At 35.3% G+C, this 20,138-nt stretch overlaps 1 protein-coding gene across 2 annotated transcripts in view; it reads right to left on the bottom strand.

Moving 5' to 3' along the window:
- Nucleotides 1–20,138, bottom strand: part of SLC12A2 (solute carrier family 12 member 2) — a 103,581-nt gene that overhangs the window by 45,476 nt on the left and 37,967 nt on the right. For both annotated transcript variants that reach the window (XM_027604681.2, XM_027604683.2), the window contains exons 5-9: nt 8,782–8,921; nt 6,871–6,981; nt 4,659–4,767; nt 2,156–2,283; nt 1,974–2,058 (exon numbers count right to left, since the gene is read on the bottom strand). In XM_027604681.2, coding sequence (XP_027460482.1) covers nt 1,974–2,058; nt 2,156–2,283; nt 4,659–4,767; nt 6,871–6,981; nt 8,782–8,921 — 573 coding nt within the window. The remainder of the gene's footprint in view (nt 1–1,973; nt 2,059–2,155; nt 2,284–4,658; nt 4,768–6,870; nt 6,982–8,781; nt 8,922–20,138) is intronic.

Raw genomic sequence — 20,138 nt, 5'->3', positions numbered from 1 at the left:
AACCTTTGGCTCAAGTAAGTCTATCCAGATAAGACAGCACATGATACCTGAGATTTGCTTAAAAATAACCCCTGGGGCAGAAGGAATGGGCACAGGTGAAACAAGATTAACCATATACTGTTACTTCTTGGTAACTTTGTTGAAAGTAGGTGATGGTTCATTAGAAAATACACTCTACTTTTGTGCAAAACTGAAAACTTCCATACTATGACATTTAAAAACTTTTCTTGGAAAAAAGCACTTCATTATTTGGAACAACATATGATGTGTAACTATTAGTAATTACCATTCCTTAGACTTTCGAAGCACTTTAACACTCCTGTCTCATCACATAGTAAAAATTATAAACACTGCAGCCAAAAGTGAACAACACACAGAAAATTAAGTTTGAAAGGGAGAATATTTTAATCAAGTTCTTCCTAAATTTCTTCATCTAACTCTCGGAGCAGTGTTTGCAAAACCATGTTTCCTTAAAGGTACTTGTGAAACCATGTGGGGTGAGGAGAGAAAAGAGCCCTGTCTACCTTACAGCAGCTATGATTTTATGTTTCATACTCTGATGTTCTACATCGCAGGTGACGGGGGCGGGGGGAAGGTTCCCTTACTCTGAACCAGTTATACATCCACTCTTGTAGAAACTGGCCCCACTCCTGAGTGTCAGGGAGGAAGGGCTACTCCTACTGCTCCAAGGGCTAGTACGGACAGAATGAAATAAGTATGAGGGCTCACATCAGAGAGACAGATACAAACAGAAAACATTTGTTTGGTGTAACTAATTATTTTCCAATTTGAAACACAATCAGTTATATCATTCTTTAAATTAAAACTAAATTTTCTTGACCCAGGAACTTTTAGGAGAACACAAAAATATTTTTGCTAAGCTTTTATTTATATATATATACATATATATATATAAAATTATTGTTTCTAAATGAATTTCAGAAATCTACATATGGACTGTAAGAATAAACAGGAGCGCCTGCGTGGCTCAGTCAGCTAGGTGTCTGCCTTCGGCTCCAGTCATGATCTCAGGGTCCTGGGATCCAGTCCCTGCTCAGTGGGGAGTCAGCTTCTCCCTCTGCCTGCCCCTCCCCCTGCTTGTGCTCTCTCTCTCTCTCTCACCTTCTCTAAAATAAATGTTTTAAAAAAATTTTAACTATCCATCAGTGCATGTCAATTATATATAAATCAATACTTACTTTTTTGGGGGAACGTTTCAGCTAAAGAAACTAAGAGTCTTTAAAGAATTCACTAAAAAACAAAATAAAATCTCTCTTTGCCAGGAAACAATTCTTTAAATCAAGTGTCACTTATCTTTGGTAGGAAATCTCTAAGCTTTCATTCCTTCATGTGTACAACAGTGATTTAGAGACTGGTTGACCACTTAAGTCCTTTCCAGTTCATTTAAAATGCTATGATTTCATGAATGTAATAAAAGGTTGAAAACCAGGTTCATTCAATTTAATAAGACTTCATTCAATAAAGAATGTCCTATCTACCAAAATCAGTTTTTTTGGTAAAAAATGCCAAGCATTGCTTAAATGTCTTCAAACAATCTTCATAGGTAGTAAGATTAACATGCAAATATAAAATAACCACCATAAAAAATATTAAGAATTTTATAATGATCACAGAGTAAAATGCATTTACTTCTACTATGTGAATTGTATTTTCTATAAAATATAGCTAAGTCAAATTTAAGAGTTTGCAAAGAGGACTTTACATAATTTTTAATTTACTTTAATTCATAAAGATCCTAGAGAAAAAAACAAGAGGGCATCTGGGCATTTAGGTAGTATCTGTAAAATCACTACTAGTTTACTTAAAACTCTTTCTGAATTAAAATACGCAACTCTTCATCTTTTTATTGAAGTATTTCTGAAATTAGAAGTTAAAAATATAATACCATGGAAATAAATATTTAAAGTATGTATATCATGAAATTTCTGAAAGAGAAATATAAGGCTATTTACCTACAGATACTGCAATTCCTATGTAAACCACCGTAGTAATTAAAATGGCTAAGAGTGTTCCTTTGGGTATGGCTGACTGAGGATCCTAGAGGACAAGAAAAAAATTTTGAGTCTACCTTTAAAAATAAATATATGTATACCATTTTTTACACAAAATCAATACAGTACTTTGTAATACTTACTGCAAGATCACCTGAGATATTTGCTCCAGCAAGAATACCAGTTGCAGCAGGAAAAAAGATGGCAAATACAGAAAAGAAAGTCTCTTCCTCTCGAAAATCTGGTCCAAAGTTCTCATTAAATATTTCAGCTGTGGAGAACAAAATATCTTTGGCAATTAATGGACAGCAGATTAGACCATTATAATTTAGGTCAAGTGTAAGTGTTATGTATGTATGTATGTAGCTTTTCTTCAGTTAACTGGTAAATTCTTGACTATTTCCTAGTAAAAGCATGGCATTGCCTGTTTTCTTGTATGAGGAAAGAGTTTATAATCACAATGATGATTTGACCTGGGCCATGCCTACTATTTTGTATACCTTACTAATTATGTTTCAAGCACCTCTAACTTGATTGTTATCTCTAGTACAAATGTCAATCAAAGCGTGGATAAACTTCTCAATGTCTGGGGTCAGTCAAGGAAATAAGAAAGGAGGTAGGAAAATAAAAAAACATCATACTAATCTGGACCCATTTTTTTTTTCTTACATCCAACTTATATACTATCTGTACAGTTCTCTATTTCCTTGTGGTGACCTGTGTAATTTTTGATGCTGAATTATTCATCAGGCTTCCATATAATTTTAGCTAAGGCAAACTAGGTAAAGTCCCTTTCCATTTTAACAACAATGAAAGCTTCAACTAGTCCTACTGTTTCCATCTATTCTGATGGGCCCTGACATTGAAACAACTACTTAACTATCATCCATCCATCCATCCATCCATCATCTGAGTAACTACCATGCACCAGGTTTTCCTACTGGAGCCATTAAGTATCTCACTACCTTAGTAAAATGAATGAGAAGGCAGCAAAGCAGTATCAACCACCAAAAAAGAAAAGTCACATTCTGAAGTATATTTAGATTTATTTACTTCAGACTGAGATAAACCCAGATACACTACTTATACAATATTTATTACTATACTAGGTAACAATGCAATACTTTTATAAGGTGCCAAGGACCTGAAAAAAAAAATGGAAATGAAAAATGTGGTTTAGCAGATATTGGCAGCTATTTTTAAATCAACTAAAGTCACAAACAGAAAATATATAATTACTAGGTATATTTTTAGAAATAATCATTTCCTATAATTTTTAACACTTCTTTTAGAAGTAAGGTTGCAAAAAGAAATGTTCAGAAAAATTCATAACATAAAAAAATCACTTCTAAGGACAAGAAATGTCACAAATATAATTTATGAAAGCATAAAATGTAAAAACATATCTACCTAAGTGATGGTTTTAATTTTCACTTCTGGCATGCCTAGTAAACACCTCTTCCCCCAATCTAGAAAATCAGGAATTTAAAGCCCAGTTTAGACGTAGGCACGAGCATTAGTAATAAGAACAGATATCCCACTATCAACCCAGGACCAGCAGGCACAAATAATGGGTGAATGTCACTGGTTAAGGTATAAACCTTGAAACAATTCCTATCAGAAAACTACCCACGCAACTAAGTGTCTGAGAGAAGCCAAACCAGTGCTACTCACAAATGATCAAGGACTGTATGTTGTTACTGTGATCAAAAAGATTAGTAAGCTTACACCAGAATGTAAACGAACTAGGTCTCTAGGATCCACAGTTTGTGTCAGCTTATTTTTTTTTCCCCCAGTAAGACTTTGTGAAGGAAGAAGGGCACTGCTGTACATTCTGTATCTTTTCACAGATCTGTATGAATAGCTCTGGGCTGAACTGGGGAGTACCACAGCTAGGCCTCTCCCTCTAGGGTTTCAAAACAGGGAGTTTCTTGAGGAGTTTTTGTCAACTGAAGACACATCTATTACCCTAAACGGTAACCCTCTCTGACGCTAATCCAAGTGTTCTTTCCTGCTCCATTTCACCCTGTGCAGATGCAGGTGCAGAGTGGCTCCATTTGGTGGGGAGCGGCAGATGGTGATGGGGTGGGAAATACAGATAGAGACTTAAGGAAATAACAAATGACAAGTAAATTTCACCAGCAGGGACAATTAGAAGCAGAATGAAAAGGGTCACAAAGATGAAAACTGTGGAAAATCCTCACAAGGTATAATGTAAAAGGGTAGAAAAACTGAAGTTGCCATTATACAATGAGTATTTTCTTCATAGGTGTAGGTACGTTTAGACTGTTGTGTTGAAATACAACTTAAAGAATGAAAAAGCCATGTGAGCATAAAAGTCACCATTTCAGTTACAAATTCCCAAAATGACAGAGAACAAAGGCAACTTTCCTCAGGAGCACTGATTTTTCTACCTTCTATCATCTTTTGATGCTAAGAATGACAACCAGAAGATGTAAATAAAAGTGGTATTTTACTCTGATCGTAACATACATAATGGAGGCAACACTAAATTGGATTGTCAATTAGTGTGAGTCACTCCACCAAAATCGGTTATATTACAAATTACCTACAGTGAACTTTGTTTACTAATAGATAATGCTATAACATGCACCTTTAAAAAGAGAGTCTGTCTTTTTTACTTACACTTATAACCAAAGAAACCTTTGGGCTTCTTGCTGTCCAATGGGATAAATGTTCCTATGACGAAATCAGCAATAGCAAGTAGTAGAATCACCAAAAGAACAATCTGAGCCTGGAATTTTAAACATGAAAAATCAAAATCAAATCTCTCATGTCTCTCCACTGATTTAGTTTCACTCTCGGATAACTTCTGTGACTGAAGAGACTTGTCTTGTTTTCCCAGTGCCCCAAAAAGCTTTTTGAGGTGCTCAATAAACTTATACTACATAAGCAATCTTTAAAGAACTATCCTAAAATGTTCAGTATACTAGCGAAAAAATGGATCGCATAAGTAGGATCATGCCAAATATTTCTGAAATGAATTAAAGGTGTGCATGTCATCCCACAAATCATAAAGCCCCATACATTCCACAACACTGCAGGCTTTTCATCCTTTATCATTATTTACTGCCCCCTCCGATGGAAGTACAGTCTTGACACGGGGAACGGATGTGCCACAAACACAAGTTTTACACCGAGTCCAAACACAATGTTGAATGTCTGACAGCCCCAGGAAAAGAAGTGTAATTTATTTAGTGCAAAAAGTGGATGGAGTGGGAAGCAAAAGTAAGTAATAAACTCACTGTACAAAAAGAGGAAGACAATTTGCAGGAGGAGGACTGAATTAGTAATGGGACTGGAAGGAACATCTCTAAGAACTGCCATCCCTCCTCCCGCACGCTTCTTGTTTTGCTCGTGAGATATAACGGACATGTAACAATCTATCAGTTTCTGGGGTAGCACATAACAATTCAATATCCATACACATGCAATTGTAAAGTGATTGCCACAGTAAGTCTAGTTAATATCCGTGACCATACATAGTTTAAAATTTTTTTCTTGTGATGAGAACTTTTAAGATCTACTCTTTTAAAAAAGCAACTTTCAAATATGCAATACAGTCTTAGCGACAGTGACCATGCTGTGCATTGTATCGCCATGACATTTATTTGATAACTGCAATCTTACACATTTGACTCCCTTCACTATCTTGCCCCCGTCCCCCGCCTCTCCTTCTCCACTCTTCACCTCCCAGTAAAGTTAGGCAGATATTCATGAAAACCTGTGTCATCCATGAGAATAAAAACTGCTTAAATGCTAATCCGGTCCCAGGTAGGATGAAATTCTATTCTTTTCAGTTAAGTCAAATGGTTAAAAGTATAAGTAAATGATTTAATTATATGCTAATTATATACTAACGACTTAAACAACTTTGGGAAAATTATTCTTTCCAACTTGCCTAATTTTTGACCTGATAAATATTATCATGGCTCACATACAGCAGAAATATAGGATCTTACACAATTTATAAAAGGAAACATGACGACACCTAGAGGGGACTTGGAGATCCTCAGCAGGATCTTTGTGGATATGCTTTAGTCAGGAAAGCAGAGCTGTACTGAGGAATATTCTCTCAAAGGTGGAGAAATAATGCCAGGTGCTCTGCCTACAAGTTAACATGTGATTTCAGCAACCCTTCCCAGACACAGTGGTCCTGGCTTTGGTAGCCATGATTTCTGAGACTTCAACAGCAAGGAGCAAGATGAGCTTCTCTAATCTCTTATGGGCACTAACTTGAAGTTTACTGCCCCTGTATTTATTTTTGAAATTGAACTGTTAAATAAATTACAAAGCCAAAACTTTAATCTGGGCTACCTAACATACTGACCTGAGTGATTCTAAATAACTTGAATCAAGATTAAGGGAGCAGAGGGGAAAGGAATGGGGGGGAGAGGGGGCAGGAATCCAAAGTTAAAAAGTACTGGGGTTTTTTTTTACAGAGAGAGAGAGAGAGAGAGAGAGAGAGCACAAGCAGGGGGAGCAGCAGAGGGACAGAGAGAAGCAGGCTCTCCTCTGAGCAGGGAGCCCGATGTGGGGCTCCATCCCAGGACCCTGGGATCATGACCTGAGCTGAAGGCAGATGCTTAACTGACTGTGCACCCAGGCGCCCCGAAAGTACTGTGTTGAAGTGGATGCTAGACTGACTGCTATCTGTAAACATTCCTTGCCTTGTCAGATAGAAAATAACCTGATACACAAACTTCTCTGAAAATGGCCACTGAAGCAATCTTCGAAATCTAAAAATATCACCGCACTTTAGAGTGGTCCCTAAACAAACACTCTAAAAGTTCGTATGTTAAATATGTACAGATATTCCAGTGAGTTTATTACTTACTTTTGCTTCCCACTCCATTCCAGCCACTGAGATACCTAAAAGGATCACCACAGTAATGGCTCCAATAATTCGAATATCATTGATTTCATCGATCATAAGTATGGAATGTTCCTAGAAAAAGAGAATTATAAACGTAATGAGCAATTTCAGTTATTCAGATAAGCTCTTTAATTCTTTTGGAAACATTTCAGAGACATCAGAATCTCTTACATGAAGAAGTGGAATAAATACCTATGTAAGGAATGAAGAGGAAGGCCTAAGAAAAAGGAATAACTAACTATGTACTACTGAGGCACCATTCAAAAAACTCAAGACATCAAAAATAGGATCAAATTAATAAAGGCTATATTTAATACAGACTCAATAAATCAAAAATGAAATTGTTAACAAGCAAATACATCATAATATGCCTAAGCAGGACTCACAGTTAGTATTTTTTAAAGAAATATATTTTGTATTACTGTGATTAGCAAACTCATGCTTTTAGTGGTCTTTAATGTTCTGTAAGAAAAAGAGATGAATACATGTTCATGCAGTTGTCCAAAAACACACACTGTTCGCACGCTAACAAGCAAAACTATTTGTGGTTTAATATCAATGACATTAAAAACATGCTAAATTAAATAACAAAAGAATAGTAACCATTAATAGTTATACTGCTTGCTTTCTTACAGCCCTTGCTTTTCCCCATCCCTTAGGCCTATACAGCTAAGGGCAACGCCAACATAAGTGTCAGTCCCCCTCAGATCTTACACTTCCTAATGGACGGCATCCGAACACAGACGAACAGAGTTACAACCTAACCTAACATGAACCACTATAGGTGTCTCTCAAGGTTGCTCTCAGTTAATAATGCTGAATCCTATTTCACTTCTACTGCTTTAACTACACACATCCCAATGACTCTTTTCAAACAAATCCTCCTCTGAATTCCAGAGCAGTATTATCAACTACTTCCTGGCCAGCTCTACTTGGATATACCTCTGGTTCTTCCAGTCAGACATCCCAAACTACACTGTCTGTGCGGCCATTACCCTCCATTTAAACCTCCAACTCAGAAATCTATTTATCATATATATATATGTATATATTTATATATATATATATATTCAGGTGTGTGTGTGTGTGTATATGTGTGTATATATATATACCTGAAATCCTCCTTTCTCTTTCTCTAATTTCCCATATCCCAGTAATCATCAAGTCCACTCATTTAACATTTTAAAAATCTCTCCAGTTCACCCATACCTCTCCAGCTACACTGGTCATTGTTTGAATGTACACCACCATCCCTTTTCCCAGGATAGCTACAACATTCTAAGTGATCTCCCTCTCCACCTGTGAGCCCACAGATCCATGCTCTATATTCTTCTTCAAGCCCCAATCTGATCATGTCCCAGCCCCTAACTCCAACTGAGATTAAGACCCCAATTTAACAGCAAACAATACCTTTCCTGATTCGACCCTTTTTTCCCTCTCTAGTCTTAAATCTCTGTTTTGTGCTACAATCAGATAGAAATATTTGCAGAATTTTTTTTAGAAAACACACCGCACTCTACCCCTTCCAGGCCTTTGTTTCCTTTTCTCCCATATTCCCCCTTCATGGTACCCCCCACCTCTCCTACCTGCCTGCTAACACCTAGACTCCCTTCCCTGGAAAACGCTTACTCACATTCCTTTGTGACCCCCTTTCCTGGGTGGTAGTAAGTTAAGTGATTACCCTTTGTGTTGCCAAGGTCTTCTATAACTACCCACTTCTGACAATGTATCACCATCACTTTATCTCTTACACTAAACTTCTTGAAGGACACGTTTTGTGTGCATCACTGCTTTCATAGGATCCAATATGGGGAGTGGCACATAAACCCTCAATAAAGATTTGGGAAACCAATGTCCAGAAGCAGAAATTACCTTAAGCAACTCCACCACAGTTTCTGCAAATCCAACCACGTACATAGCAACTGCAACAGCATTGGCAAAAGCGAAGATCAGTCCAATTGCACCACCAAATTCTGGTCCTAGACTTCTGGATATTAAATAATATGCTCCTCCTAAAGGAAAGGAAAAAAAAAAACAAACCAAAATACTCAAGTTAGGAATTTAAATGTCAAACAATCCTTTTAATAACACAAAAGAGTTCAGAAAGCACATGCCTCCAGTAAGCACAACTGTTATATTAATAAGCAAGTGGGTGAGCATATTTTCAGGAAGAAACATCCCAAAAGAATTCTTTACAATCCACTTCATTCATTAGCAGTTCTCAAAACCCAGAGAATTCTGCCTGTATCAAATATAAAATCATCTGGCTTTTTAAATCCCTATTCTCTCTTCTAAAGCTTAGACTAGAATGGACAAAAGCCTCCTACTCATATTCATAGATACCAATATCATCTCCTAATGATTTTCTCAGTAATGTTTTAATCTTAATGTAACTTTTAAAATCACAATTGAGATGATTTCAATAACCTATACTGGTATGGTAATTTGTTGGTAAGATGACTACTAAGACTCAAAAAAATTTCCCAAGAAATTGCAAAGAACAGCAAGCATAAGGTCGTATCCTAAATAGATACAATTTATATTTTAATAAATCCTACCTAAATGTAATAGTCAACAAGGACATTAAATGAACTATCATGAAACAAGTATTTTTCTAACTTAAATATTAATCAGTATTATGATTTTGAGTCAATTCTAATGCTTAGTTGAAATCTCTAAGAATTCTTCTAAAATTCTATTTTATTTCTGGTCTCTAGATAATAATCAAACTTAGTTTTAGTAATAGTAAAGTTACATGAAGTTATATACATTTTTTTAGATACTGATGAACTGTTTAATTCTTTTTTTTTTTTTAAGATTTTATTTGTTTATTTGACAGAGAGAGAGAGACAGACAGTGAGAGGGGGAACACAAGCACGGGGAGTGGGAGAGGGAGAAGCAGGCTCCCTGCTGAGCAGGAACCCAATGTGGGGCTCCATCCCGGGACCCTGGGATCATGACCTGAGCCAAAGGCAGAGGCTTAATGACTGAGCCACCCAGGCGCCCTGAACTGTTTAATTCTCAAGACCATAAGATGAGGGATGCCTGAGTGTCTCAGTCAGTTAAGCGTCTGCCTTCGGCTCAGGGCATGATCCCAGGGTCCTGGGATGGAGCCCCATATTGGGCTCCCTGCTCAGCGGAGAGCCTGCTTCTCCTTCTGCCTGCCACTCCCCCTCCTTGTGTTTCTTCTCTGTCTCTGACAAACAAATAAAATCATAAAAAAAAAGACCATATGATGAAATGCCACTTAACAGCTGAGTATTTCTCCTGTTCTCCCAGTATAATCAAGACAAATACAATAAAAAATTCTATAGTTCAATAAAGTACTAAGTATGCAAACTTCATTTTGGAAATATCTGTAACATTTTTGTAGTTAATTCTATCAATTCTCTCAAAATATTCTATACTTTAAATCCATCCACCCAAAATTTCCTCAGTTACTTATTTTACCAATTAATAATTTCAACTACCTTGGAAATCCTCAAGAAAAAAATGCAATCCGATCATTTGTAATGATTGGTCTTATGGTTTTTAATCAGATAAAATTACTTAGGAATTTCCCAGAAATATTTCTGAACACTAAGAAATTCTAATGGACTTATATAAGGACAAATGTTTTTTATATCAAATAAAGATCTTAGCTTAAGACATTAACTCCATTATAACTAATCACAAGGAAAATCCCTGGAATACTCTAATTAATCAAGACTGTATTTAATGTATATGTTCACAAAATTGATTTAAACTATTTTATTTAATTCCAATACCAACAATGAATTATTTATCCTGACTTCACAGATGAGAAATTTAGGTCACCGTGAAAGGTTAAGTGAAATCCGGGATCTAGCCTGGCATCTGGCTCTCTGCTCAGCAGGGAGTCTGCTTCTCTGCTTCTCCCTCTGACCCTCCCCCTCTGCCCCTGCACTCTCCTGCTTTCTCTCTCTCTCAAATAAATAAGTAATATCTTAAAAAAAAATAAAGAAATCTTTCAATGACTCATGTGTTTTAACAATTGACAATATAAACTTGAGAATGAGGGGAGCCTGCGTGGCTCAGTGGATTAAGCGTCTGACTTTGGCTCAGGTCATTATCTCAGGGTCCTGGGATCCAGCCCAAGTTAGGCTCCCTGCTCAGCAGGGAGTCTGCTTCGCCCTCTCCCCTGCTCCTCCCCCCCACTTGTGCTTGCTTGCTTGCTCTCTCAAATAAATAAAATCTTAAAAAAAAAAAAAACAAAAACTTGAGAATGAGCAACATCACCAATAGGACCTATAAAAACAAAGAATTCATTCATGATATACTTTATAGTTTGATTTCAAGTCTTTTTATTACTAAGAAGAAAAAATATATATCTTAAGGTACATTTAATATGGCAAAACATAATGGGAAGGGGAAATTCACCTTGGAAATGATGAATATATGTAGGCAAATTCTGGCATTTCAGAACTATTTTTAAATTTTCTACAATTTAAAATATCTAAACCTTAAAGCCTCACACCTAGTTTTGTTAATTTTTTAAAAGATTTGTATTTTTTTCCAAGAAAATAAAGAGGGCATGGATAATAAAGAATAAGAGTATCTGCTAATCTGATGAAAAGCATTCTCTGCCCTGTTTCTTTCACTTCTATTTCTGCTTCCTAGAGACAACCAGTTTTAAAAGCAGTTTTCCTTTGTTTTTGGTTTTCATCAAAATCAAAAGATAGTATTAAAGACCTACCACCTGGAAACACTGGTCTGGTATTTTTACCAGCATAAAGTAGGTATTTATCTTGAATAGAAAATTTCTATTTTGTTAAAAATTACATTTTACTTACTTCTAGCTAAATACTATTATCATTCCCATTTTACATATGAGAAAATGAAGGCTTAGAGAGGTTAAGTAAGTTGACCAAGGTCATACAAGCAGCCAGGGAAGAATTGGGCTTAAACTCAGGTCTGGCTCGAGTCCTTATCATACAATATGCATGACAAAAATCAGGCTTTTTGTTATTATTGAAAATGGCAACTAGAAGGATGAAGAATTATGAGTGATAAAAAGGCATCAATAGACAACAGTAACTACTTTCTTTCAAAAAAAATCTATTTGTCAAACACAGATGTTAATGTTGAAAAAAAAATTCTTCATGGGGTTTCATAATATGGCCATAAACTACCCCAACTTCTGAGTGTAGAGGACAAAAATGAGTCAGATACCAAAGTACTGAGTAATGATACTACATACACTGGGTTCCATTTTTATTACATATTGATTTGGGGATATATGTCCCTATAGCTCTTGCTAAATTTCACATCAATAACCAAAACCCTGACTAGGGTAATCAAGAGCTTAAGATTAAAAATGGATTATTGGCCATAAAATAAGTGTCAGTAACTTTCAAAGATCTGAAATGATACAGTGAGTATTACTGACCACAAAATAATTAAATTAAATGTATGAAAGATCCCTAATATCTGTAAATTATGCAACATACTTTTAAGTAACCCATTGGTTAAAGAATAAGCCACAGGGAAGTTAAAAAGTATTTTTAATGAATGATAATGAAAATACAACATATCAAAATTAGTGGGATATAGCTAAAGCAGAAATTCTAGAGGGACTCATTCAAATGTTTGTATTAAAAGGACATAAAATCAATGATCTAATAAGAAGCTAGAAAAAAAGAGTAAATAAAACTTAAAAGAGAAACAAAGTAATAAAGAACAGAAACCACTGATACAGAAAACAATAAAGGAAAATCAACAAAGCCAAAAGTTGTTTTCAAAAACATTAATTGAACTGGTAGACAATGAACAAGAATAAAAAAGAAAACATAAATAAACGAAGTCACTAATGAAAAAAGGGATATACAGTGATAAATCCCACAGTCATTAAGAAGTTAAAAGATAATATAATAAATTTATTGCAATGAATATGCAACTCAGATGAAATAGATGCCCAAACTGAGGTAAGAAGAGGAAACTGATATAATCCTATAGCTAAGAAATTAAACTTGTAATAAAAACTTCCACAAACACACAAACACACATTCAAAAAAATTACAGGCCTAGATACCTTCACTGAAGAAGAGGAGAAAAGATCAATTTTACACAAATTCTTTCAGAAAACAAAGGAAGAGGAAATGCTGGCCAACATCCCTTTTAAGATGAGCATAATCCTGACACCAAAATCTGACAAAGGTTATTAGAAAGAAAGAAAGATTTCAGATGAATATTCCTCATGATCATAGACTCAAAAATTCTTAACAAAATGTTAGCAAATAAAATGTTGCAGAAAGCATATCATCTCTAAGCAAGTGGGGTTTATCCCACAAATGCTAGATTAAGATTCAAAAAACCATATAATTTGTGAAAGTACAGAATAAGGGAGGAAAACCATATAACCATTTCAGAAGATGTGGGAAAAGCATGGCAAAATTGAATATCCATTCATGATAAATATTCTCCACAATTTAGAATGATAACTTCCTCAATCTGACAAACGACATCTGTCTTCAAAAACCCCACAGATAACATCTTCTTAGTTGTGATATATTGAACTTATTCTACCTAAGAAAGAGAACAAGGCAAGGATATCTATTCTCATCACTTCTATTCACCACTGTACTGGAAATACTAATTCAACAAATGAGAAAGAAAGAAAAAAAATCCTAAAAATGGGCAAGAAAAAGTATAAGCCACGTCTATTCACAGATGACATGTCTGTTTATGTTTATCAAGATCACAGAGCAATGGTGTCAAAATACAAAAGTCTATTTTACTTCTCTATGTGAGAAACAAAAACATGGAAAATAAAATTTACAAATACCATTTATAACCAAAGAACATGAAAAACTTAAGGGTAAATTTAACAAAATATAGGCAAAACAGCTATACTGAAAAATGTAAAACACTACTGTAAGAAACAAAAGATCTAAACAAATGGTAACCATTCTTCCCAAAAAGATTTTTAAGACTGAAATACCAAACCCCATTAAGATTTTATGGGGTTTTTTGTTTGTTTTTAAGCAGAAATTGGTACACCTAATTCAAAAATTTAGGTAGAAATGCAAAGGACCTAGAAGAGCCAAAACAATCTTGAAAAAGAACAAAGTTGGAAGACTTAGAAATTACAAAGGCAAGCAATCAATAGTAACTGGCATAATTACTCCTATAATTCTCCCTAAGTGGGAGAAACAAACTTATCAATGGAACAGCATACAGTCCAGACAATACTCAGACAATTGATTTTTCAACAATGGCACCAAAGTCAATGCAAAAGAGAAAAGAAAGCCATTTTAAAAAATGGTGCTAGACCAAGTGGATACCTGTGCAGGGAGGTGGGAGGGGAGAGAACCACAATCTGTCTCACTAATAATAGTTTGCTATTGACAGCCAAAAACCTAAGCTAAAACTATAAAGATTCTAGACAAAACAAAAAAGAATTATCTTCATAACCCTGAGATAAGCAAGAGATTTCAGGTCAGTACAAGAAAAGCCCTAGCCATAAAAGAATACCCAAGAATCTGGATGTCATCAAAATGGTAAACTTCTGCACTCTGAAAGATAAGATTAAGAAAATTATAAAAATGATGAGGCAAGTCAAAAACTGGGAAAAAAATACATACATTAGACAAATCAATTGTATTCAGAATATACTAAAAGAAACCCTCCTACAAATAAATAAAAGATAATACAATTTAAATATCAGCAAAAGATTTGAATATATTACAAAAGAAGATATACGAGTGGTCATAAGCACATGTAAAGATGCTTACCATAATTAATCATCCACAAGAATAGCTATAATTAAAAATACATAACAAGTGTTGGTAACAACGTAGAAAAACTGGAAGTCTCATATATTGCTGATGGTAGTATAAAAATGGTACAACCACTATGGGAAACCATTTGGCAATTTCTTATAAATGAGACATACAAGTGCCTCACAAATCAACAAATCCACTCATAGGTTATCTCCCAACATGAGTAAAAACATATAACCACAAAGACTTATACAAGAATGTTCCTCTCAGCTTATTCATAATAGCCTCACACTAAAAATAATCCCAATGTCCTGCAATAGGTACTAAGTAATTTATTGTTACTACAAGAATACAGTCATAAAATAGAGTAATATATAGTAATGCTAATCTACAACAAACTACTAATATATAGAAAAACATGGGTGAATCCCCAAAACACTATATTATGGTGAGACACAAAAAGAGTACCTTCTATAGAACATAATTGCATCCTGGGCTAGAGGCGAGGGAATGATTATAAAGGAACTTTCCAGTATGATGAAATGTTTGAGCTAGGTTTATATACTTATCAAAACTCACTGAACTGTAAACCTAAAATAAGTGCATTTCACTACATGTGAATTTTACTTTAATAATATGATCTAATGAACTATAAATCTATTGTCAACTAGCATTTTAAAACTTAAGAACTGTACAAAATGATATAGCAAAAAAATTCATGTGCTAGATTTCAAGAGAAGATTAAAAAGGTCTCAAGCAAGTTCATCAACTCACTGCTTATAACGAAAGGAGACAAAAGTTATTTCTAAGGTAGACTGTGTTAAATCAAAGTTTTTCTTTTTCTTTTTTTTGAAGCTTTTCTTAAAAGGCAATTAAATTGGGGCACCTAGGTGGCTCAGTAGATTAAGCATCCAACTTTTGATTTTGGCTGAGGTCATGATCTCAGGGCCATGAGATGGAGGCCTGTGGTGGGCTCCATGCTCAGCCGAGTGTCTGCTCAAGATTCTCTCTCTCCTTCTGCCCCTACCCTCTGTGAGCATACTCTCTCCCTCTCTCTCAAATAAAAAATCTTTAAAAAAAAAAGGGCAATTAAACCCATAAATCCATCTACATGGGTTTTTTTTGTAAAAACAAAGAACCCAACCCAAGTTCAGGATTAGTATTGAACATCTGCAAAATGAAGAGAGTTGTCACCCAGATTCTTCATCACCACCTAGCACCCTCCCTCCTCTCCATTCACTTCTGTGGTTCTTAGGTGTAACCTCACAGAATCCTAGTACTATAAGGCAATTCACTGGTCATCAGGCCAAACTCCTCATTTTACATGAGGACACAGAGATTCAGATAAGTAGTGACTTTAAGCAACAGGTGATGGATAAAGCCATGAAAAGACTAAAGTGATGTGCTGATTAGTCCCCAAGTAAAATCAACACTAAAATGACTGCCTCCTCTATCTCTTACTGTTCTAAGAATTGATTTAAAACTCCTTGGGAAAAATAAGGCCCTATTACAATTCTATTGCAAAAAATACTAAAAATCTTTTTCCTTGGCTGCTACCTAAAACATAGAATTTCATGAATTTCATGAATGGTGTATAGAGGTAACAAAGGTTTCTGCAAAGTAGACAACATTTTAGTAAAAAAAAAAAAAATCGACTTTATCCTGTTTCTTTTTTTAAACAGGAGTCAGTAGATTTGAAACTTCTTCCAGTGAGCTCCGTCTTGCCAATTTTTGTTATAAAGCATTAATCAATGATTACCTTAGTTTTTTCTGATAAGAACCATAAAAATGAAAAACCCATTGTTAACCATTGTGAATGTGCATGGTCAGGAGCAATTTTTGATTAGGAGTACATTTACTAATCAATCTTTGTAGAAAATGGGATTATCAGATACAGCTATTATGAACATTTAGAACAAATGAACTGAACTCAAATGGCACCTTCAAAATAAAATACACAAAGACAAGAACCCCCACGCAACTAGGCAGGAAGGAAGGAGTAGTACTTACTATCTTTTGAACACGCACTCTGGACGTCTACCAATTATGCCACAAAAGAGACATTTCTTAAACCACACAGGGCTCTTAAAGGTTCTCATCACAAGGGAAATAACATGTTTTTCTTCTTTTTTCCTTATATCTATATGAGATGATGGATGTTAACTAAACTTATGTGGCAACTTAGCCACAATATATGTAAGTCCAGTCATTATGCTGTAATACCGTATTCAGTGCCATATTTTTATTACATCTCAATAAAATTCTAAGGAAAAAAAACTACACATGCTTCTATTTAGACTTGTTCTTTTTATCTGCTAACATGGACTAAATGTTGCATATTAATGTGAAAAATTTTTTAACCTTTAGAAACACCAACAAACCTGTCCAAGTCAAAGTTAATTTCCTTTGAACTATGTCACCTTCTTTTATTTTAACTCTTGCTCATCCTTGATAAAAACTGCACAAGAAATCTTACTGTCCAATATGACGTTGAAAAATCACAGTCAACATGGGATCCAGTGCATCCTCAGTGCCTCAGGTATGGGTAAAAAAGTCTGAACAAAATCAAATTTTGACACGTTTTCTACCAAAATGAACTTCCTCCAAAGTGTAGTTTGAAAGTAATTCAATTTAAAATACAAACAAATACAACTATGCAGTAGAAAAACACATGTAAAAGAAGATAAAATTTGAAGGGTAATGGACTCCAGTTAAAATAAAAGTTAATTTGGGGCACCTGGTGGCTCAGTCGGTTAAGTGTCAGCCTTCAGCTCAGGTCTTGATCCTGGGGTGCTGAGCTGGAGCCCCACGTCAGGCTCCCTGCTCAGCGGGGAGCCTGCTTCTCCCTCTGCCTCTCCCCTCTGCTCATTCTCTTTTTCTCTCAAATAAATAAAAATCTTTAAAAATAAATAAAATAAAAAATAAAAGCTTAGCAAGGTGACACAGGGAGGGGATAATTTTACGTGTCCACTTGCTTGGACGTGGTGCTCAGATACGTGGTTTCCGTGAGGGTGTTTTCAGATGAGATTTACATTGAACTGATGGAATAAGAGTAAAGCAGATTGCCCATCCAATCTGCTTGGGTGGGTGGGTGGGCCTCATCCAATCAGCTCAAGTCCTGAACAGAAAAAAAAAAAAACAAACCTCTCCCTAGCAAGCGGTAAGAGGTAGATAGTTCTGCAGCAGACGGCCTTTAGATTTGAACTGCATCACCTGTCCTCTGGGTCTCCAGACTGCTGACGTGCCCTGCAGATTTTGGACTTCCCAGCCTCCATTCCATTATCATCTAAATCAACACCTTCAAATAAATCTTTCCTTATATATACATACACAACCTATTGATTCTGTTTCTCTGGACAACCCTAATATGAAAACGTTATAAGGTAAATATCCAGAAATCCATCATATTTCCATTTAACAGCAACAAATAGTAAGAAACTAGAATTTTAAATAGTAACCTTACAATAGCACCAAAAAACAGTTAATACTTTAAGTATAAATCTAAAAAATATCTGCAAGATCTGTGTACTGACAAACTGAAGAACTAAAGAGAGATAAACGATTATTTATGTAATAGAAGCCCTAATAGTTGTTAATTCTCCCCAAGCTGATCTCTATATTCAACACAATTTCAATCTAAATTCCAGCAAGACAGTTTGCAGAAATTGACAAGGTAATTCTAAAATTTGTATGGAAAGCCAAGAGAACTAGAATAGCCGAGACAATTTTGAAAAAGAACAAAGTTGAAGGAGCCATACTACCCAACTTCAAGAATTCCTGTAAAGCCACAGTAACAAGATAGTATGGTATTAGATTAAGGACAGATCTTCAGATAATGTACCACTAGAGAGTCCAGAAATAGACCTACACATGCAGGGTCAATTCATTTTTTTCCAGCTTTACTGAGATATAACTGACGTATGATATTGTATAAGATACTGTGAGGTTTTGACACACGTACATGTTGCAAAATGTTTACCAAAATAAGGTTAATATATCCTTGACCACAGAGAATTTCCATTTTTGTTGTTGTTTTATGGTAAGAACATTTAAGATCTACTACCAGGAAGTTTCAAGTATATAATACTAATTATAGTCTGCATGCTCTATGTTAGATCCCCATAATTTCTTCTTATAACTGGAAGTCTGACCAACATCTCAACATTTCCCTTACCCATCGACCCCTCGTAACCACTTTTCTGCACTCTGTTTCTAGGAGTTTGACTTTTTGAGATTCCTCATACAAATGAGATTATATAGTATTTGCCTTTCTCTAACTTATTTCACTTAGCATAATGCCCTCAAGGTTCATCTATGTTGTTGCAAATGGCAACATCTCCTTTTATATGGCTAGATAATATTCCATTGTGTGTGTGTGTGTGTGTGTGTGTGTGTGTGTGTGTGTGAGTCATTTTATTTATTCACCTATCAATGAACACTTAGGTTGTTTCCATGTCTTAGCCACTTTGAGTAATGCTGCAATTAACATGGGGGTGCAAACATCTGTAACAAATAGTAATTTCATTTCCTCTAAATAAATACCAAGGAAGTGGGACTGTACAATCATATGGTAGTTCTATTTTTTGAGGAACCTCCATACTGTTTTCCACAGTGGCTTAACCAATTTTCATTCAGAAAAGTGCACAAGGGTTCTCTTTTCTCCACATCCTCACCAACATTTATCTCTTATATTTTTGATAATAACCATTCTAACAGGTACGAGGTGATAACTCATTGTGATTTTGATTTGCATTTCCATGATGATTAGTGATGTTGCATCTTTTCATGAACTTGTCTTCTCTGGAGAAATGTCCATCCAGGTCCTCTGTCTTTTAAATCAGACTATTTGGTTTGTTGCTATTGAGTTATAGAAGTTCCTTCTCTATTTTGGATATGAACCCCTTATCAGATAGGTGATTTGCAAATATTTTCTCTCATTCTGTAGGCTGTCTTTTCATTTTGTTGATTGTTTCTTGTACAGTGCGGAAGACTATAGTTTGATATAGTTCCATTTGTTGATTTTTGCTTTTGTTCTTGTGCTTTTGGCGTCATATCCAAAAAAATTCACTAGCAAGACCAATGTCAAAGGGCTTTTTCCCTATGCTTTGTTCCAGGAATTTCATGGTTCTAGGTCTTAGATTTAAGCACTTAATCTATTTTGAATAAATTTTTATGAGTGGTATAAGATAGAGGTCCAATTTCTTTTGCATGTGAATATCCAGTTTTCCCAACACCATTTAAGAGACTACCCCTTTCACATCGAGTATTCTTAGCTCCCTTGTCAAATATTAGATGAGTGTACATGTGTAAGTTTATTTCTGGGCTCTCGATTCTATTCCACATGTCTACGCATCTTTTTATGCCATTACCATACCATTTTGATTACTACAGCTTTAAAATGTAGTTTAAAATCAGGAAGTGTGATGCCTCCAGCTTTGTTCTTTCTCAAGACTGTTTGACAATGTGGAGTCTTTTATGGTTCCATGATAA

The sequence above is a fragment of the Zalophus californianus genome, chromosome 5 (genome assembly GCF_009762305.2).
Source record: "Zalophus californianus isolate mZalCal1 chromosome 5, mZalCal1.pri.v2, whole genome shotgun sequence".
Taxonomy (NCBI): domain Eukaryota; kingdom Metazoa; phylum Chordata; class Mammalia; order Carnivora; family Otariidae; genus Zalophus; species Zalophus californianus.
The sequence above is the reverse complement of the archived record's forward strand: the minus strand, read 5'-3'. Positions and strand labels throughout refer to the sequence as shown.